This window comes from Podarcis pityusensis, assembly GCF_964106645.2.
Source record: "Podarcis pityusensis genome assembly, chromosome: 11".
Lineage (NCBI taxonomy): Eukaryota > Metazoa > Chordata > Lepidosauria > Squamata > Lacertidae > Podarcis > Podarcis pityusensis.
The window spans coordinates 42473812-42496501 of NC_138036.1; the positions used below are offsets into that span (position 1 = coordinate 42473812).

The 22690-nt window shown below is 41.4% G+C and overlaps 1 protein-coding gene across 2 annotated transcripts in view; it reads left to right on the forward strand.

Moving 5' to 3' along the window:
- Positions 1 to 22690, forward strand: part of CAMK4 (calcium/calmodulin dependent protein kinase IV) — a 90661-nt gene that overhangs the window by 62126 nt on the left and 5845 nt on the right. For both annotated transcript variants that reach the window (XM_080972917.1, XM_080972918.1), the window contains 5 exons: positions 11979 to 12069; positions 14051 to 14125; positions 17556 to 17631; positions 20378 to 20504; positions 21457 to 21609. In XM_080972917.1, coding sequence (XP_080829043.1) covers positions 11979 to 12069; positions 14051 to 14125; positions 17556 to 17631; positions 20378 to 20504; positions 21457 to 21609 — 522 coding nt within the window. The remainder of the gene's footprint in view (positions 1 to 11978; positions 12070 to 14050; positions 14126 to 17555; positions 17632 to 20377; positions 20505 to 21456; positions 21610 to 22690) is intronic.

The following is a 22690-nucleotide window of genomic DNA, read 5'->3' on the forward strand; positions in this document are numbered from 1 at the left end:
GTCACAACTGGACCTAATGGTCAGGGGTACCTTTACCTTTTTAAACAAAGCCTATCTATATTAAATGAACCACGCTTTCTTCTTCTAACCACTTTTTATAAGGCTCTGGATGATTATTTCATGTCCTTTAGCAAATGTATAGGAAAACAGTACATGCCATCCCCCATAAAAACATTACTCAAAAGTTTACCTTTAGGACAAAGTTTAAATAATAGTAGAAGGGCTTTTATTTTTCTGTTGTTTGTGTCTATTAAGAACCCCTTTCAAAAACTGATGAATGAAGTAAACTATAAAAGGAGAACTCACATTCATCAACTTGGGGAACCGAAGTAGGGTTCCTAGAACTCTGCCTTCTTCCAGTGGTTTTAAATTCATGAGAAAAATTGGGCAATTATTCAGTGTCCATTCAGAAATTGAACTTTTGGCAGTGTTTGTTTCATGAAATATTGAGTGCTCTGGTCATTAATTTATTGTCAGCAGTCAATTTTGATTTGTTTTGCCTTTGCTTTTATTCTATAATGAAGTATGGACGTAAATATTAGTATGGACGATTAGCACATAAACATTGCAAAGTATGTAGTCTTAATTTGTTTTTCCTGAACTGTAATAGAATCATAGAGTTGGGTCACCTATATCATATGAATGCTTTAAACACACACAGCTTGCTTTTTTTAAAAAATGAAACAGACAAATAGTTTTTTGTGCTAACTATACACTATAGCAGGGAGGAGGCAAATTTTTGTGGTAGTGCATAAGGTCCCAGGTTCATGACTAGTTTCTCCAGCTGAAGTAGCTCAGCCCTTTAAAGGATACTGCCAGTTAGGGTAAGCAGTACTGGATTGTAGACCCTAAGTCCAGCTCAAATAAAGACAGCTCCTCAAATATATCAACTGTTAAAATTAGGTCCGAACCAAACATTAAAAATAATTTTAGGATTTAAAAAAAGAACTTTCCAATATATCTATCCAGATTTTGAATGGAGAATCCAGATTCATTTTTGAATGTGAAACACTTACCTCAGCAATTTGAATCAAAATGCTTTTAGCCTTAACAGATTTTCCTGACTGAAACCTGTTAAAATCAAAACATGCGGAATCTCATGAAGCCGTCAACTACTAATTATCATTGCATGTTGTCTATCAAACACTGTCAGACATGAAATACAGTTGAATGACAACCAACTTACTGTCGAATATGAAACTTTATTTCATTGCAACTTCCAAATATCCATTTATTTCTCCCCTCCGTAAAACAAAGGTCAGTTGCAAAACTTTGTAACTGTGTTTAAGGAAATTGGAAGATGAGTTTGGCACAGAGGAAAAGCAGAACTCAAGACCTAAGGTTGGAGGAACTGGGTGCTACAAAAGACGCTGGAGAATTAGGAAGTTGGGAAGAACTGAGAAGCCAAGGGTCTTCACAGAGAAGCCTATTACCAGAGCTGGCCATTCTCTATAATTAGGCATGATGGACAAAGTTTTAGAGTGGAGGTCATCAACCTAATACCTTCTGGAATGTGTCCATAGCAAACAAAACATATTGAAGCAATTGTGCTAATACAAGGCCCATGACACTTCACTAAACTGCTCTGCAACCAGCAGGCCGTTCAAAGCAGGATGCAATAAATTTTATCCACAAAGTGTTTTGTTAACATGTCACAACAGATCACTGAGTAATCACTCAACTGAGTAGTCCATAAGAACCTATGAAGAGCCCTTCTGGACAAAAAGCCCATCTAATCCAGCATTCTCTTCTCACAGTGGACAACCAGATGCAGGACATGGGTGCAATAGTACTCTCCCAGCTGCAACCCCCAGCAAATACAGGGTGAGTCTTTTAAAAGAGGCCCCATGTGTACTCTGTATCCATGGGGCCTCTTTTAAAGGACTCACCTGTAGTATTCAGACTCAGAATTACCCAGAAAAGCTCCAATGACCAACATTTCATTGATGCAACAGTGAAGAACCGTAATCATTTCATTGATCACACCACCATGACTGCTCAGTATGCTCAAAAGCGGAATCTAGACTGCTTAGTTATTTTTGCCCAATTATTTCTCTACCTGCACTTTAGTTGCCATCCTTGATGTTTCAGCTTATGGAGCTCTCTGTGGTGCCCAGTGATTACTTGAGCTCTAGTCAGCGGGAACAGTTAGTAGCAATGTCATTGCTGCTCTGCCCAGCTGAGAATTTCCTGGCTGAATTTGACAACAGTTGATAGGCACTAAAATACACAAAACATGTGGAATTGTTAACAGCGTTAGAACCATTTCTGTTTTGAGGAAATTATACAGGTATTTTCTGCGGGTCCATTTGACAATGAAGCACACCTAACACAGTAATGAAAACTAACCTTGCCAACATACAAATATACCAAAAAGGGTACCTCTGTGCACCTGAAAATTCAGTAATGCTGATTTAGCCAGCATTCTCGAATAAGCTAGGACTTCGTGCTCTAACTATAGACATGCAAGGTTAAATCTCAAGTTCTGTTGACTCTACATCCTGCTGCAGACAGCATTGTGCCAACTCTGTTGTGGTCTGCCTTTAGATATGAGCCAGCATCAAATCGATTTTAAATGAACATCCTTTGTAACACTGCAGATACTGTCATATCCTCAGGAAGCCTTTCATCTGTGAAAGCAAAGACTGCAATTCTGAAACCCTTTGAGTTCAGTGCACTTCACTTGGTATTCCAAAAAAAGCTGCTTTATATTTATGAGTTATTCAACTCAGATGCAATGTTTTATTAATGGTTATATATTTTAAATTACTCTTTCCTTTCTTTCAGCCATTTTCTTTTGTACTAGTACTTTTGGTAATTTGGAGCCATTGTGTACAAGCTAAATTAAAGCCTGCCATTCTCATAAAGAGCAAGAAACCACTGGCAATTTCAGAGAAATATTGGTGCCTTATTGCTTTCTATAACAAGTTCCTTTGCTCTCCAGCTTTGTATATTAATCTGCAAAAATACAAATGCAACAGGGTAGAGGAAAATGCATCAATGTACTTTTGTGCATGTGTAGAGGTGGACCTAGGCTCCCTTGCGCCCCTGAGAAGGAGTTGTATTGTGACCCTCCCCTCCATCCCTTACACCCTTGGCAAGGAGCTATACTGGGAGATACTATGGACTTGACAGTCTAAAAGGGAGTGCACAGACTGGTGGGCAGGTTCCTAGCCACTCCAATTCAGAGTGGAAAGGCATGATTTTTGTGCCTGCCCTCCCAGGTTTGCACCCAGCCCACCTGCCAAATCCTCACCCACCCCAGCGCACCTGCCAAACGTGGCCACAAGGCTGGTCCTGATAAGAATCTTGTTTGTGGAGCCGAAAGGATTCCCCATCCCAGGCTAGGGAAGGAAATAATCTGATCTGAAATAAGGAAACTTTGTTTTTAGAGTAGAAAATACATCCAGGGCAACAGAGGGTCTGTCAAACTACCTTCACCTCTTCTCACAGCTATTGCTAACATACAGACCGAAATGTACGAAGCTTTCATTGTTTACAAGTGGCACACTAATCTTAAAGGATTCTTGACTCCTGCAGAGGAAGAAGCAGAATGAAAGATGTTTGGACAACCCAGTCCTGTCAGATTAGGTTTCAGGACTATTTGCCTACGATCATTTTAAATTCCCAGCGAAGCTCATCCTCTCACTTGCTTCTGTGCATGAAATGAATGACAAATGAGGATTGCAGCTGTGCAGCAGTCCATGTAAGACAGCACTAACATTAATTTTACGTGTCCAGGCCTGGATATTTTGCCATGAGAAAGTGACTTGTATCACAAGCGCTGGAATATATAGAGGTGAAATTTGTAAACAGGGGTGAAGAGGACAGCTGACTGTAGCTGTAACGTTCTGATTCAACAGCAGAGCAGAGATACAGCAGATGTAAAAGCCCACTAGGAGAAAGTTGCAGTGGTCTAGAATACAAATTCCAAAATATAAATACATAGCTTATGCTAAAAGCCATACCCTGATGGTGCTTTGGCTCCCTGACTGGTTACTTGCTTATTTTGATGTTCCCTGAATCCAGCTCTTTATTCCTACCATTGATTCAACTACCTCTTGTAGTTTCATAGGACAAGACCTACAGTAGCTCATCAAATATGTTAAATAAACAATCCTAGGGTTGCCATAGTTCAAAAAGTAAAAACCAGGAGCTTGTACTCATGTCCTGTTGAGCTTCTTCTTCTTTTTTTTAAGGAAATCACCAAAACTTTTGAACTTTTTAAAGGAAAACCCCCAAGTTGTTCAGATTTTTTTAGACAAACCTCCAAATGTGTTTTTTTTTTCTTTTCAAAAATGCCAAACAACACACAATTTTTCACTTAACTTGCCTGAGATCCAGGACGAAGCGCTGCCTTTCAGGAATTCCCCATGGATATCAATTCTGCCTTTGAAATCCCAGTAATATCTGGGGAAATCCGGATGTATGGCAGCTCTAAGCAAACTGTTAAAAAATGTAACTGAAGCCCAATACTTGACTTTGACAACTAGACATTTATTGTAAAACTCCATCGGGATGCATGTGTGTTATATTTCATCCATGTTGCATGCACCTCTCTCAATATATTGTTGCCACAGTGATATGAGATTCCAGGAGTTCCAGGCACACTTGCCCAGGATCCCTGTTTCCTTTTGGAAACGAGGCATAGCGGAGACAGTGGTGTCTTTATGATATATGGCTTATGTACACATATATACTGCCTGAACCTACGATGGAGGGGTTCATAGCATTAGCACTCCAAGAGCGTCTTGCTTCCTCCATAGATGTAGCCTAGGATCCAACGAGAGATCCAACATTGTGCTCTGCTTGCTGCTTTGTGTCACCCAGTCACATAACACCTCCTTCTAACCTCTCTAAGCTTTGGCTTTGAGGGAGAGAGGAGGCCCATCCATTTGCCATCTCAGACAGAGTCCCTTGATCATTTGTTGTTAATAGCCCATCCCTAGGCTATCACTTCAACACAAGAAGCTTCGCCTAGCTTAATTAGCTTTTAACACTTGGCTTAATTATAGGATTAGACATGTCCAGCACACAGCCTAATACACACAGGTCTGACACCCAGAGTTTTAACACACTGAACCGTGATTAAATTCTATCACTTACTGCTTACAGGAATTTACAAATATCTTAACACTCACAAACCCATAAGAATATACTGCATAGTCTCCCTTTATTTAGGGTGGTATTCCAAGTAAGTTTTACTGAGAGTAGACCCACTCAAATTATGGACCTAACTTTGCTGTGTTTACTAATCTCAATGGGTCTACTCTAAGTAAAACTTACTTAGTTTTACAAGCCTTGGTTTTCAGCAAGCTGCCATGCTGTGCAGCTGAGCAGGACAAGTGTGCGTGTATTGTGTGTCTAATAGTACAGAGTAATTAGATTTCTAGCTGCTGTTTTTGAAATGACGCAGTCATAGTAGGTTCTGTTTTGAAAAACGAGGGCTACTTTTAACAGCCGTGTTTTCATCCAGAGGCATATTCCCCATGGATACAAGGTGTACTCCTTACATAATTTATTAGTGGATTCATTTCCCATAATTAGCAGTCCACAATCTGCTGCTTTTCAAATATTCTTGCAAGATTCTTCCTTGAAAATAGGCATCTCAGAATTAAAATGTCATTTTAACCTTACCCTGTTAACTTCCCAAAGGCTAGGTTCTGCTTCTAAGTAACCTGCACTCTAATTGTGATTATAATGATTATAATGATCTGCCTTCCACCTTAGGGGAATATATCTGTAATTCAAAAGTATGGTTTGATGAATGGAATCCTATCATGAAATCAAATAACCAATGTTATATTAGAATGAAGACAGCCATTCTGACTGCCCTGGAAACAAAGTCAGAATGCAGCAGTTTCGCCATACTTTATCATGTCTGCCTTCTTCATCCTTATTTTGGATCCTCTGATTTAATTCACTCATTGCACTATAAAATGGAGTGTTTGAAAGCTGCATAATGACATTGGTGAATTGATAAAGATTTTTTTTTAAATTGTACCCTCTAAGAAATCTTTCGCTAACATGAGAGAAGTGAGGCAAAACTGAGATTTCCATCAACCCAGCCAGATTAGTATTGCAGTGGAAAATGGGATGTTTGCTTGCCTAGTTGATTACATTAAGCTAGTGACAAGGGAATTAAAGGGCCATGAAGTCCCAAACATTCTGCCCTGACAGTACCTCTGGAAAAACTGCAAGAAATGGAAATATGATACTTTTCATTCTTAAGAAGCATTTGCAGTTCAACCATCATGATGCATCAAGAAATCAGAGAAGGTGCAACTGTCAAAAGCAGAGAGGACTCTCTACGGATTTATAAAAGTAGCTCTTTGCAGTAGTGAGAAGTAAAAGCTTTGTGTGGTGAAGTGCTCAGCAAGTCATTAATTTCCTTTGGGTACATCAGTCATGTTTCATGAAGAAAGTTCATTTGCCCAATGGAAACTCAGATGTACCTTAGTGACAGAAGATAGAGATTATAGATAAAAGAGATGAATGGTGGGAGCAGTGGGTTTTAGTGGAGGGGAAAGGGACAGAGTCAAGAAGAGTGTTATGTTGTAGGTTAAAATGAAAGCAAAAGAGAGAAAAGATCAGACAACAGGAAAAGCAAGACAGGGTGGAAATTAGGGGCAGGGCTAGCTCAAGTAAATGCAGAGACTTGACCGAAGAACGGTACAGTGGTACCTCGGGTTACATACGCTTCAGGTTACACACTCCGCTAATGTGATGGCCTGGGAATCCGATTCAGAGGCTGAACCGGAGGAATCCCAGCCTGCACAGGAGTCCCCGCCTCCAGGGCCGGCTGAACTGGGGCAGGGCCTTGATTCTGAAGCGCCTGCACCTGTGCCGGATCCTCAGGAGCAGGCACCAGGTGAATCCACTCTGGCTCCGGAGGTGGTTGAGGACTCAGTGCCTACAGGTGAGTCTCCCCCTGGGTCCAGTAACCCTTCAGCCTCTCCTGAACTGCAGAGGCTCAGGGAAGAGAGGCGAAGGGAACTGGTTTCTCCCAGGAGGAGTGCTCGCCTTAAGGCCAGGAGAGGCGGGTCTCCTGGGGGCCGGGACCGCCCCTGGCCTCAGAGAAGATAAAGGCCAGTCAGCCCGGTCCCAGGTTGCGGGAGCAACGTCGTTGATGAGCTGTTTCGGCCAGCATCCAGTCCTGTTCCCCCAGTGTTCCTGTCCCTGCCCGGCTTCCTGCTTCGGACCTCACCTCGCTCCTTGTGAACTGTTTCCAGACCAGTGGCCCAGGACCGGACTTTGACTACACCAATGGTAACCTTCCCCCCGGGACCAGCACAGCTAACCTAGAAATAGTGCTTCAGGTTAAGAACTTTGCTTCAGGAAGAGAACAGAAATCAGGCTCCGGCGGTGCGGCGGCAGCAGGAGGCCCCATTAGCTAAAGTGGTGCTTCAGGTTAAGAACAGTTTCAGGTTAAGTACGGACCTCCGGAACGAATTAAGTACTTAACCCAAGGTACCACTGTACACTCCTTCTATCTGGGATGGTTGTCCTCTTCCACCAAGCGCGCAGCTTCGGGAGGGATGCACATGAACCGGTGAGAGAGGGAGGGGACACCCACCTAGCTGGCCAGATCAGTTGAATCAACCCTGGCAATCAATGGGGTGACAGATTGGGGTTGGCCTCCACCTCTTTCCCCCTTTTCTTCCCAATGTCTCAACAAATGAAACTGATTTGTAAAAATGTTACATGGGAAAAAAACCACGAGAGATATTGCACACTTTTGTAAGTCAACAAAATCTTTAATAACCCCCCCTAAAAAAATGGGGTGACAGATGTCACAGTCAGACCACCCTCACATCCAAATGCATAAACTAAGCGAGAGGTCAGAAGAAGCAAGAAACAGTATTAACAGAAGCTACGTTAAAAATGGGGTGGAAATAGAATGGCATCCTGCTTCTTTTAGGCAGATATTTCACCTTCCCACTTCTTTTCAGGTGGACATAACTGAATTTAGCCTAACCCCTTTCATTCCTTTTGTCTCCTCCACAAGAATAATGAGTATTGTAGTTTGTTAAGCGTTGCTGGGAGTTGTGATCCTGTGAGGTTTGAGCTACAGTACCCAGATTTTTTTTGAGGGAAACAATGTGCTTCAAATGTGCTTTAAAGGTATAGTGTGTACACAGCCTAAGTTAGGTCTGTTATTTTCAATAGGTTTACCGTATTTTTCCGTGTATAAGACTAGAGGTTTTTTTTACCAAAAAATTAGGTTTAAAATTGGGGTTTGTCTTATACACGGGTAGTGCTGAGGGGTGTTTTCTTAATTCAGAGTCCCCCAAAATAGGAGGCATCTTATACATGGGGGTGCCTTATACACGGAAAAATATGGTACTTTGATTAAAGCTCAGTTTAATACCATGCTTTCCCCCCCTTATATACATTTTATTGATGCTTATTAAGTCTTTTAAATGTGAACTGCTTTGTGAGGTTCAACAGGGAGAAACATTAATGCATGCATACGCTTGCCTTGAATAAATAAACATAGGTGTTTTATTAGATTATCTTGATCAACATGTCATGTGACATGTTCATAGGTCCAGCAGAAATCCACATCCAAAAAAGTCAACATCTTCTTATAGTTAGTATTCTAGGCTCACAACTACTTAAAATTCTAACCTTGTAGCATTAGTCATCCAAAAAAAACCAGAGGACTTTAATAAGGCTGTCAAATTTGCTAACACTTGGTGTGATGTGAATTATTCCCTTGCATTCAGAAGCAGTCAGAAATCACCTAGCATTCACTAGCAGAAAACACATCATTTTATTCATGTGTCATTTTAGATTCCACTCCCCCCTCCCCTTCCAAAGCAGGTTACATCTATTATAGAGAGACTAAACCTGTAGCTTCTGTTTTTTTGACCTCCTTTTCATAATGGAAGCAATTCTTAACTTGCATTGTATTACTTCAGTGTAACTTATGTTGAAAATGTGTGCAACTTAATTCCAAGTAATATATTTAGGACTTGATGTAAGTCTGGTAAATTAATTTCTTTTCCAGCTGAAGATTTTGCTTTATTCCAATCATTCATATGTATGGTATGCACACATTTTTAAAAGTTCATATTACAGAATAAACTAGTTTTTTAAAAATGTAATGCAGTTAACTACCATGGAAAGGTACCATTCATTGAATACTAGATTAGACAAATCTGCCATGCTTAAATGTTTTTAGAGTCATGGAGTAAAGACAGTGATTTATAGTGTTAACAGTGCAATCAGATTCTTTACTTATTATTTATTCATTTAATTTTCAAAAAAAGGGGGGGAGATTGATTTTAATTATTTATTCAGTCCTCCTGAATAAGCCCAAGGTGGCACATCAATAATAAGTAAAATAAATTAAGGCACTAAAAAACACACCACAATTTAAAACATAAAAACAGTTCATTCTAAAAACAGTTAAAACATTTTCTCAGCTGGCGATCTGAATTTTGCCAAGAACAGTGACTTTTGGCCATCAAATGCCTAAGTAAACAGGAATGTTTTGAAGGTCTTCCTGAAAAATCAATAATGAGAAAGATAGACACACGTCAGAAAGAAAGGCATTCCACAGTCAGTATCTGCCACTGAAAAGGTATTGTTGTCATGAGTCATCACCAAGGCTTCACCTGCTGATCATAATGGTCTGAGATAGTTGATATTGGAGAATGTGCTCTTTTAGAAACACCATAGAGAACAGAAGGATGGACAAATTGACAAGTCACTTTTCCAAAATATACAGTGGTGCCTCGCAAGACGAAATTAATCCGTTCCGCGAGTCTCTTCGTCTTGCGGTTTTTTCGTCTTGCGAAGCACGGCTATTAGCGGCTTAGCAGCTATTAACGGCTTAGCGGCTTTAAGAAAAAGGAAACAAACTCGCAAGAACTCGCAAGACATTTCGTCTTGCGAAGCAAGCCCATAGGGAAATTCATCTTGCGGAACGACTCAAAAAACGGAAAACTCTTTCGTCTTGCGCGTTTTTCGTCTTGCGAGGCATTCGTCTTGCGAGGTACCACTGTATAGCAGATGACAGAGGAATGGTTAGAAAGCAAGATCAATGTAATAAATCTCCTCAAGCCTGCCCTTTGTAGTAATAAAATAATTACGCTAAAATATATCTTGTTTTTTAATAATAGAATATATTTTGATCTACTTTCTTGTATCTCCTTAAAGTTCTTTTTTTATGTTACTGTGTTCATTTTGGTTGCAGTTCATGAAGCCATTACATCAAAACTCCCTATGAAACACATAGTTATTACAGCCATGTTATTGCTAGAATTTATTAACAGGTAATTCGGTTTGTGACTGCAGCTTAAATAAACAATGCTTGTAAATCATCAGGAGCTTCTGAAATGAGAAAATCTAATTGTATTTTTGCACAGAGCAATCATGCTTGTTCAAATGTCAATAAGCCACAGGAACAAGCAGCAACATGTCTGAGGTTTACATGTTTCAAACTTCCCTGCCCCCACCAACGCCTCTCCTTTTTTGGTGTGGAGATTGGAGTTTTTCATTTCTGGTTGTTGTTTTTACTAATCACGGTTCAGCATTATTGTGAAACCCTGAACTACAGTTAATCCTAACTATCATTTCTTGAAACGATCCAAGATTTGAAACAAGCCATTATTTGAAGTTTCAAACAAACCACGTTAAAATTAACCCCAGTTTGTTCGGTTCCGACAAAATGATGAGCTGCAGTTAATTAAAAAATGGAAGCAAAACTTTCTGAAGCCTTTCTTGCACCCACGCTGGAGAAGGGTGAAGCACAGGGACCCAAGACTCACTACATCTCATTCCCATAGTGATATATCATGATTTATCATGAGATCTGAATGCAGGAATAGGCTAGATATTTCTTCATTTTATTTTGATCAAACCTTCTTGCTCCGGTGAGTAACCTGACCACTGAATTCTGCATCAGCTAAAGTTTCTGAACCGTCCTCAGAGGCAGCCCAACATATAACATGTTGCAGTAATCTAACCTAGAGGTTACCAGAGCATAGATAGCAGAAGTTAGACCATCCCTGTTCTGATAGGGGTGCAGCTGGGTCAGCAGCCGAAGTTCATGGAAGTCAATCCATGCCACCAAGGCCACTTGAGCCTGAAGCAACAGCAATGGACACAGGAGTACCCACAATCTATGTACCCGCTCCTTCAGAGGGAGTGTAACTCCATCAAGAGCAGGCCACCTCCCATCCATCCAGTATAGGGAACCACCTCCTAACACTGCTTCAGTCTTATTTGGATTGAGCTTCAGTTTGTTGGCTCTCATATAGTCCATTACCAAGGCTAGAAAAGTACACTAGTGGTCACAATTGTGGAAACCTTCTGGGAAAAGTGTATTTCTGAAGTTTGATGGCTCATAACACCACTTTTTGGGGGAGTAATACCATATAATTATATATCAATGGAAAGATAATTTAATGAAGAATCTAATGCAACAAAGTTTGTTCAATTATCTGTATTTTATCAAAAGTTATATTTTATCCAAATAACCAGAAAATTATATTTATCCAAATAACCAGAAAAAGGAAGCATAACTTGCTTAGGTTGATATGCAGTAACTTTCCTTCATTTGAATGTAGCCAATGAGCATGAGTGTTAGAGCCAATCAGGTGTTATGAGCCATCAAACCTTGGGAATACACTTTTCCCAAAAGGTTTCCACAATTTTGGCCACTAGTGTAGCTACATCTTGTGCAGACGCAGAAAACTATGGCTACCATTGTAATTTCCAAAATAACTTTTTTAAAAAAAACTCCACCTGGTACATTTTTGCTGTATAAAAAGTGATTCTTTTCCGTTTCCTCTTGAGGTTACAATTTGCATTCAAATGTCTTGAGATAGAATTTTCTTTTTCAAATAATTGCTTCGTTTGCTGTTGGAATAGTAGTACTCTAAATGCACAGTGTTATGGAGGGTGGGGGAGAAATACTCATCACAAATGCAAGTTTAAAATTGTGCGTTTCACTTATTCCTTCCAAGTATCTACATGCCAATGGAATTGTTCACCGTGATTTGAAACCAGAAAATCTACTGTATGCAACGCCAGCTCCAGATGCATCTTTAAAAATAGGTAAATACTGTTCTTCTGTACCAGCTTTGGTTTGCGTGTTGGTGTTCTAGTGCAGCCTTTTCTATACTGCCCTATACCCACAGGTCTCTGGGCGGTTCACAGGATAAGCTCCCATCACCCCTAGTCAGAAGGGCCAGTGGTCAGGAATGATTGGAGTTGTTTTCCAACAGCATCTGGGGACCCGAGACTGGGGAAAGGATGCTGTAGTCTAGTGCAGCTGCCCCATTGTTTTCAATTCAGGAAAGGGAATGTGCATGCTTTCATTTCATTGATATTATTCACAGAACATCCCACAGCTTTGAATAGGGCACCCTGTGCTTCAGAGACCTCTGCATGCCCTACAAAACCCTTTGAATTTATTTTTTTATTTCTTAAATGGGAAGTGGTTTCCTTTATTTTTATTTTTTATATAATTTTTATTCATTTTTCTGTTTTGCAATTTACTCATTTAAACATCCTTAAAATATCAATGACTCCCCTTCTTCTCTTTTCATGGTTCATTTTGCATATCATGAATCCCTGCATACTTTACATAAACTAAACCATTCAGTATTCCATCATTACATCCATCAAAACTAATTTACACTGTTGAATTTATCTTAATGCTGCCAACGTTTTCAAATGTACACAATTTCCCCCCATATATTCAATAAATATTTTCCAATCTTCTCTAAACGTATGTTCTTCTTGTTCTCTTATTCTATATGTTGGGTCTGCAAGCTGCACATATTCCATCAGCTTAAGTCGCCAAAAAACCCTTTGAATTTCACTGATCCCCATTCCTATACAATCAATTGTCCATATCGAAGACATTATTTTGTACTACATTATTTTCTCAGGATTCTCTTGTCCTCCTTTCCCTATACCTCTGTGCATTCTCTTTTAGAAATAATCAGCAAATGAATAGATACCTTTAATTGCCCTAGTGGGCATATGATGTCTTCAATTATAAGTAAAATAATAATGTCCGTTATCTAAGCAACTGAGGATGCAATTCTGTGGTCCCTAGGAAAGCATCCCTGAAGACATAGGGGTGGAGGCAGTGCCGGATTTACGTATAAGCTAAACAAGCTATAGCTTAGGGCTCCACTCTCTTGGGGGCACCCCAAAAAATTAAAGGAAGAGAAACACTGGATGTACATTTCCAAAATATAAGATAAAAAACAAATAAAATGGCTCTAGATACCTATTAGGTCCATAAATTACCATATAGCATGTACATTCAAACCTTGGGTTACAGCCGCTTCAGGTTGCGTTTTTTTGGGTTACGCACCTGCTGAAATGGGTTACTTCTGGGTTTTGGCGGTTGCGCATGCGCAGAAGCACTGAATCACAACCTGCATGTGTGCAGATGCGCCGCTGCGGGTTGCAAACGCTGCGGGTTGCAAACGTGCATCCCGCACGGATCACACTCGCAACCCAAGCGTCCACTGTATTCAACACAAAAAACAGTGACAATTTGTTGTTGACAAAGGACAGCTGGAGATACAAAGCGCCCCATTACCTTCAGTAGCTTAGGGCCTCATCAAACCTCAATCCGGCCCTGGGTGGGGGAATCTCCTTGGAGGACAGAGAGAAAGTTTTAACCTTGTAAGCCTCTTCGCTGAGGCACCAGAAGGGTGTCTGCTGGTTCTTCTCTGCTGAGTGAGATGTCATGGAATACGCTCTGGTGATATGTACCAGGAGAAGCAAATCAACACAAACCTGGGAAGCCCCTCTGTCATGAGCAGACGTGTTTCCCACTCATACATTGACAACTTTGGATTCAATGAATTTAGGATTGGATGTATTCACCCACCAGAAAGTTTCACTCCTGTACCTTACACAAGGTGTAATTTGATTAGTGTTTGATTGTTATTTGATTAGTATAACATTTCCAAATGACGAAATATTATGTTCATTTCATTCCACGGTATCGTACAAGAAATATAAAATAATGATAATAACAAATAATGAATCCTTTCTGGTTTATATGTAACAGCTGATTTTGGACTTTCCAAGATTGTTGCAGATCAAGTGACCATGAAAACAGTCTGTGGGACTCCAGGGTACTGTGGTATGTTCCTTTATTGCTTACAGTATGTTAGATATCTATTTATTTGTATTCAGTTGCCTTAAATGCTTAGGGTGGTAGTCACCTACGTTTTATTCAGATTAGACCCACTGAAAAAACTTGTAGCTTCACTTTAAAAAGGAACAGTTGATAGGGGGCTCTGTAAAGGGTTTTGGATATTTCCCTCCATTTGGGGCGTCATTTATGACTGATACACATTATGACTGACGAACAAGAATATTACTATTCTTTACTGCATTTTCTTTATCACGACTTCTGTCAACATAAATCACAAAATGAATATTACTAACATGGAATGAACAGTGTTAAAGACACATTTAAGAGTGTTAAATGCGCAAAAGGTAAAGTGTAGAAGGTGGCGTTAAGTACAAAGGACAAGGCATTTTAGGAAAATTAATGGTATTTCTGTTTGAGGTAATGTTAGGTGAGCATTCCTAAAGTCCCAAATGAAGGCCACTGGAAGCTGTGGCCTTACTATCAGGTAGGGTGAGGCAGCCAAGTCAGACAGCTGGTTCTGAGTGTCATGAAATGACAGCAAGTTAATTCATTTCTTATTGCTGTGTTTTTTTCTGCAAAGGAGATTAAGAGGTGCCTGTGGTATACATGCCAACTCTATGAGGCTGAGGACAGCTCAGTCCCCACATAGTATATGGGGCTGGGGCTGAGCCCCCCCCCCCAATCTTGAGGGTCTGAGCCCTGCTGGGCCTCCCCACCACATGACAAGACCCCCCCCCCATGTTGAGCATAACTCAGCGCTTCTGCCCTGTGGTATTTTCTGCCTCAAGATGCCAAAATATCTTGACTGGCTTTTAAGTAGTACTGTATTTTTCGCTCCAAAAGACGCGCCAGACCATAAGGCGCACCTAGTTTTGGGGGGAGGAAAACAAGAAAAATTATTCTGAATCCCAGAAGCCAGAACAGCAAGAGGGATCTGGCTTCTGGGATACCATGTGGCTGTTCTGGCTTCTGGGATAACTGCGCCAAGCCTCTTCAGGGCAGCGGGATGAAGGCTCCCCCTGCCCGAAGAGGCTGTGCGTGGCTAAGGCAGAAGCCAGGGCAGGCACGTCGCTGAAGGGGCGCTCCCTCTATGAGAGGCAGAACTGCGCAGCGCCCCTTCAGCGAAGCTGGAGAAGGAACAGAAGGAGACCCTTCTGTTCCTCCTCCGGCTTCGCAGGACAGGCGCTGCGCAGAGAGGGAGAGCTGTGCAGTGCCCCTTCAGCGAAGTGGGAGGAGGAACAGAAGGGGCTCCGTTCTTCCTCCCGCTTCGCTGAAGGGGCGCTGGTCAGCTCTACCTCTCTGCGCAGTGCCATTTGCTCCATAAGACGCACTCACATTTCCCCTTACTTTTTAGGAGGAAAAAAGTGTGTCTAATGGAGCGAAAAATATGGTATGCACCTTGACTGAAGGGGTGCCGTTTGCTGCTCTGCCTCAGGCAGCAAAATGTCTTGAGCCCTGGGTGGAGGTCCTCCAGGTAGGGCACTGGAAAGCTCCTCTGCCATCGGTCTAGCAGTGGCAGTGTTCTGTAGGTAGCGGCCCCCAAAACCGAATGTTCTGGAAGGGTATCAGAAGAGCTTTGAATCCACAGGATCCAAAGTCTCTTTGTTCCTTTGACACCCCAGAAAAGCTGGAAGATGTACACCAGCCCTGGAGCTAGTTATTTCCCCTGCCATCGGTATCAGTGAGAAGAGGAATTTAAAAAGTCAAATTGGGGGGACGTCTCCAGAAAATCCATCCACACTTACTTTCTGCTCTGGCCACTGCCAGCTTAGGAAGTGGTGGTTTTTCCACCATGGAGTCATCCTCCTCCCTTCCGAATCTTAAGATTGCCCTGTAAATATTTAAAACATTAGCTTAGACTATGTTGCATTTTGATAGGAAGAAATAAATCTGTTTCAACGCACCACCAGGCTTGGGCTTTTAATAATAGATGTAAATAAAGGGTAAGGGATTAGAAACGCAGCAAAACAATGTCCAGACAAAAGCAGGATTCCAAATGGGAAAATTTGAAACAACCACATGCAATGAGAAATGGTGGTGTTACTTGTCCATGAATAATTAACTTCCGAGAATAGTCATGCATTGCCTGAGGGTAGCAAGGCAAGTCAACCACAAAATGGAAATAATAGATTATCACTTTTTGAGCACATTATGTGTAACGAGCCAAGATCTGATATCTCAGATAATGCACTGATTAAGACATGCAAGGAATACAAACTCACTTTTCAGAATCTGAAAGGAAATTAAAAGTATGAATAATTAACAGTGGGATCCTATGCATCCCTACTCAAAACTAAGTCCCATTGAGCTTCCTGGCACTTACCGTATTTTTTGCTCTATAAGACTCACTTTTTCCCTCCTAAAAAGTAAGGGGAAATGTGTGTGCGTCTTATGGAGCAAATGCAGGCTGCGCAGCTATCCCAGAAGCCAGAACAGCAAGAGGGATTGCTGCTTTTGCTGCGCAGCGATCCCTCTTGCTGTTCTGGCTTCTGGGATTCAGAATATATTTTTGTTCTTGTTTTCCTCCTCCGAAAAATAGGTGCGTCTTGTGGTCTGGTGCGTCTTATAGAGCGAAAAATACAGTACTTACCAGCAAGAGTGTGTAGGACTGCATCTTGAATGAAGGCAAAAGAAAAAGGGGTTGCTGCTAGTTTTTTAAAAAGGAACATTATCCCTTGACTAAAATAAATTGAACCTATTGGGGTGACATTCCACTGGAGTCTGGAACCAAATGTTTTTCGCTCTTTCCCTTTTGCCAAACATGGAACTAGACAATTGAACAGGACGTTGTAATTACAAAGAGTTATAATTTTCAGCAAGCCTTACCAAACAACAGTACCTAGAATTCTTTGAGGGAAAGGATGTGCTTCGAATGTGCTTTAAAGATAAAGTATATACAGTACACAGCTGTAGAGTCAGATTTCATGGTCCAGATTTCTTTTTATTATTATTAAGGGTTGTAACAAAAGGTCCCACAATATAAGCCAGTATCATCAAGCAATTGAAGTGCAGGAGACAATTGCTTGAGAGGGGACTGTGCTTTCTTCTGTTCTTCTGAAGAAGCTTCACTTCATATGATAATAATATTACCGAAGAATAATAGTTTAATAATATTCATTCTGAATAGCTTCTCTATATCTCTTTCCTGAAACATATTCTCCTAGCACATATGAATGCACAATTAATGCGCATATTTCAGTAAAGAAATTGGTCTACCTTTGCTGAGCTTAAGCTGCTTTATTTATTTTCTTTCTTTTTCTCTCTCTCACATAGGAATTCTAGGTTTCTAGAATTTTGCTTTTTCTTACCACTGCCTCTGCATTGGGCCCATCCATGCTGGCCACTGCTCTGTTTCACTGCTATTTCTTTCTACATTAAATTTTTGTTTTATTGACAAGGTTTTTATAATCTGCAGCACCGGAAATACTGCGAGGCTGTGCCTACGGCCCAGAAGTGGACATGTGGTCCTTGGGAATAATCACTTACATCCTGTGAGTTTGGCTAAAAATTACCCTATATAGGCAAATGTGATTCATTTATTAGTTTGCTTGGTTTCTCTTCAGATTGTATAAATCTTTCACCTTACTGAAGTAGTTTGTTTTCTAGCCACCAGATTTTGTGTTCTGAAATGTGTTTGGAAGATGGTACAAACCGTACATTAAAAAAATTGTACTGCCCCTCATTTGTTGAAAATTGAAGTCTTTTGGCATGCTTCTCCTTCTAATTACTCTATTTTTTCATGAATGGCCATTATGTTTAACTGGAATAGCCACTGATCTTTAACTGGAATCAGTGGCTTCCCTCATGCTGATCATGAGTCAATTGGGATTTTATTTTTGGCTGCAGTTTATGCACTTTACACAGAAGGAAACCTTATTAAACACAGTAAAAACTTACTTCCAAATTAACATGGGTACGATTGCAGTACACGCCACTCTTGTCCACTCTTACGATACTCTGCACTGGTATCAACATTGTCCTTTAGCCGATACAGGCAGCCATGAAGGTGTAGTATTAAAGACTGTCACTCCCTTGGGTTGGAAGCACGGTGAGGGTGTCATCCAATTTCCCTCATGTTTGTGGGAGAAGTAAGTTCCCAGCGCTCTCCCAGGAGAATAGGGAACCTATTGAAAGGAATGCCCCCTCAGAAAGAGCTAGGAGTTTAGGTCACCAGAGTGAGAGGGGGGCTGTTCCTCAAGATAGCTTAAACAATTTTTTGGAAACCCCTTTTTGCATTGGGTCTTTAATTGTAGTGGAGATGATGCTTGTATTGTGGCTGCTTATGTTAAATCTGAACAACAACAACAACAATTTTATTGTTTATACCCCGCCCATCTGGCTGGGTTCCCCCAGCCACTCTGGGTGGCTTTCCAGCAAAATATAAAAAATAATAAAATGTCAGGCATTAATAACTTCCCTGAACAGGGCTACCCTCAAATATTTTCTAAAAGTTGGGTAATTCTTTATCTCCCTGACATCTGGTGATGGGAGGGTGTTTCACAGGGAGGGCGCCACTGCCGAGAAGGCCCTCTGCCTGGTTAACTATGAAAGAACCAGGGCTTTTTTCCAGGCGGAATTTGATGGAACTCAGTCTCAATGCCATTGCATTCCAAGAGAATGAGGGAGGTGTTCATGGTGAGTTCCGGCATCTCTTTTTCTAGAAAAATAGCACTGGATAGAGCCAGTTGTTATCTACAGAGAAGGCAACCCCCATTGCAGCAATGGTGCTCCTTCTTTTAGTATTCATGGCTGCAATTTTGTGAACCTAGACATGCAGTTAGAACAGCAATGGGGAAACTGTCAGAGAAACTTTTCAGAGAAATCAATAGATGGCAGCCTTGATACCTACCAGGTTTTCTGCTGTGTCAGCCTCAGAATAGAATATTTCTAATGCTACTTTGCTTCCACCTACAGCCCAGTATGAGATATACTTAGGTTTCAAATTGCCTAAATACTTTTTACCGTATTTTTCGCCCTATAGGACGCACTTTTCCCCCTCCAAAAATGAAGAGGAAATGTGTGTGCGTCCTATGGGGCAAATGCAGGCTTTCGCACTGACCCCTCTCGCTCTCCAGGCTTCAGGAAGCTATCCGCAAGCCGTGGGAGCTCAGCGCCCCCCAGGCTTCGGGCTTTGCGCAGCTCTCAGCAAGCCGTGGGAGGGCTGCGCGAAGTCGCGCAGCTCTCCCACGGTTTATGGAGAGCTGCCTGTTCTGGGGGCTGGGGTCGGGGGAAGCTCAGGCTTCCCCAGCCCCGCGCCTGGGGGGGAAAATTTTTTTTCTTTATTCCCCCCCCCCAAAAAAAACTAGGTGCGCCCTATGGGCCGGTGCACCCTATGGGCCGAAAAATACGGTAATCCTCCCAAATGTTGTGAAGAAAAATAAATAGATTAAAAATCCTTCATACCTATTGCAAAATCCTTCGTGCTCTGTTAATCTCTTATGGCCTGATCCCGTGAGCCATTGGCTGAACAGAGTAGCACATAAGAACATATGTGGAAAGCTGCTGTAGCAGGAAGAAGCTGGTTTAGGACTTATTCCTCTATTCTTTTAGGCATGGGGAAATTTTATGGGGAGATAAACATGTGACTACTCCCCCTACAGTCTGAGAAGGGCCATTCTATCTGATGTTCCTTATTGTACACACTTGCATTTGACTCTTGGTATTGAAGACTTTTAAACATGCTATGAATTCTACGTCCAATATTATTTATTTCTTAAAATTAATACACCACTTGATTGTAAAAACAAACAACCCCCTCAGAGCAGTTTACAAAGCACAGAACAGTAAAATCAAGAGAAATTTACAAGCCTACTTTAAAACATACAAAAGTTAAAATGCTAAAACAGTTTAAAATTACCTCAACTTCCTAAGCATCTGGGTGGGCTTGTCTAAGCAGGTATAGTTTTATCAGGTGCCAACAAGAGTACAGTGAAGCTGCCTGCTTGATCTCAATAGGCGAGGAGTTCCAAAGTGTAGATGCTGCCACACTACACAATTGAGTTCTTACAAACGCTGAACAGATATTATGTGGCATGATGTGTAGCAGTACCAATTTCGCTGATTGAAGCGGTCAAGTGGGCACATGCAGGGCAAGGTAGATTACTACAGAGGTTACACATTCCTCCGTATTTTGCAGACATAACATGCTCTTTGTGTCAAGGAAGCTAAAGCTGATCAACGCGGTTGAGCTATCTCACTGATATTGATGTGACAAGTTTGTTTATTGCTTGTTTCTAGACTCTGTGGTTTTGAGCCGTTCTACGATGAAAGAGGAGACCAGTACATGTTCAAAAGGATCCTGAACTGTGAATATGATTTCGTTTCCCCCTGGTGGGATGATGTGTCTCTAAATGCCAAGGATTTGGTATGTTCGGCTAATTCTGCCATTTACCATCAGCATAATTTTATCAGGATAATCAGTGTTGCACTATACATGTGGAATCTACTTTATGTATATTCATTATAGGTTATATCCCCACAGTGTCTGTGCATGAGAAAAATAGACCTCCACCAATGCAATGGCACTTCTCCTTCCTATCCTTACCTCTGCAGCCCCCACGTACCGTCAAAATCTGTGGAGGGTTGGTGGACCCTATGGAACAGATTCGGAGCTGGGATCCATGGGGCTGCAGGAGATGGGAAGAGCAAGGAGAAGTCTCGTTGCATCTGCAGAAATCTGCTTGTGTGACATTGGATTTCACCCAGTAAAATTATAGCCTGAAAGTTTTGAATCTTGATATTGTTCAGATGCACTTTTAGCACGTTACTGGCCCAGTTCATATGCTGATTCAGCTGGCAACAGTCTTTGGATGCTAGAAGCACAAGCTGACTCCTTTCCATCTCCTTTTTTGAGGGGGAGGGATAATGTGCATTGAGAATTTCTATCCATGCGTTCACTGGATGTTTCTACCCAGTGGTTAGAGTGTTGGACTAGGACCTGGAAGACTAGAGTTCAATTCCCACTCAGCTACCTTGGGTGACTTTGGGCCAGTCACTGCCTCTTAGCCTAACCTACCTTATAGGGTTGCTGTGGGGTTTGAAAGAGGAGCAGAAGAATATATACACCACCTTGAGCTCCTTGGAGAAATAGAAGTGGGATATAAATGCAATAATTAATCATAAATAATATTTGCGGAGCACTCACACCAGGTTTACTCTAACGTTGCTTCTAAGCAGTTGTTTGATGCTAGAAGTGGACATTGGTTGGGTAGCAAGTTGCTAGCATATGAAATTGTGCATATATCCTTAGGTTGGAGCCTACAAGGTTTCCGAGGGATGCGTTTTCCCCCTTACTTTTAAATCATCTTATTATGCAGGTTAAGAAGTTAATTGTGCTTGACCCCAAGAAACGTCTCACCACATTTCAAGCCTTACAACACCCTTGGGTCACAGGCAAGGCAGCCAATTTCGCTCATATGGACACAGCCCAAAAGAAACTCCAAGAATTCAATGCTCGACGTAAACTTAAGGTACATTTCACAGGGGTGGGGTGTTATTGTTTACTTTTGGATGGATTCAAGTAACTCGCTTTGTTAATGGAAGACCAGCGCAAGGGCTCTGTTATGTACTGAAGTTCTCACCCTGGGCCAGCAGTGGGATACTGTAGATAGTTTTCACTCAGGTCCACGTCAGTTATTTTAGGCGGGAAACCCTGGGTTGATGTTGCTACAATCTTGACAGCCGGCTGCCTATAAAAGCAGGCCGGCTGAGCTGTTTGCTGTGCAGTTCTGTTCCAGCTTACAAAATAAAGAGCTGCTTTGGAGAAATCGCTGTGTCGTCTGCCACGTCTACCCACTATTCAACAGGCTCCACTACGTAGCACCATACTTGCATGCTGTTTTCACTGATGTGTGTATTTTTATGCATGTGTTACCAAAGTGCATGGATTTCTGTGCACATCACCTGGCCAGAGAACTTCAGAGAAGTGCGGCTATCTTTTGGTTTGTGTATTACTTTGGAGAGTGAGAAGTAGGTTTGCCCTTTAAATGTACAGTGGTACCTCGGGTTACAGACGCTACAGGTTACAGACACTTCAGGTTACAGACTCCACTAACCCAGAAATAGTACCTTGGGTTAAGAACTTTGTTTCAGGATGAGAACAGAAATCGTGCAGTGGTGGGGCAGCGGCAGCAGGAGACCCCATTAGCTAAAGTGGTGCTTCAGGTTAAGAACAGTTTCAGGTAAGAACGGACCTCCAGAACAAATTAAGTTCTTAACCCGAGGTACCACTATAAAGTGAACTGAATTTCTCCCCCATCCCTCATAGTGACACACTTAGAAAAAAGTAAGGAGGGGCTGCTGTAAAGAATACCTAAAAAGGTGGAAATGTGTGGATAAAACATGTTTATTCCCTTAAAACCTACTCTATATGTGCACAGCTGCATATCACCCAGTCTTAGCATAAACAGCTGGTGTCTCGGTAACTTTGGCTTTTAGCAAAGTATTCTCTTTCGTTAGACCACACTGATTTGTTCAGTTTGGAGACACATTCTGTCTGAACCCCTGCAAGTCTAAATAGAGTTAATTCATACATTATGTAGGAGAGAATCT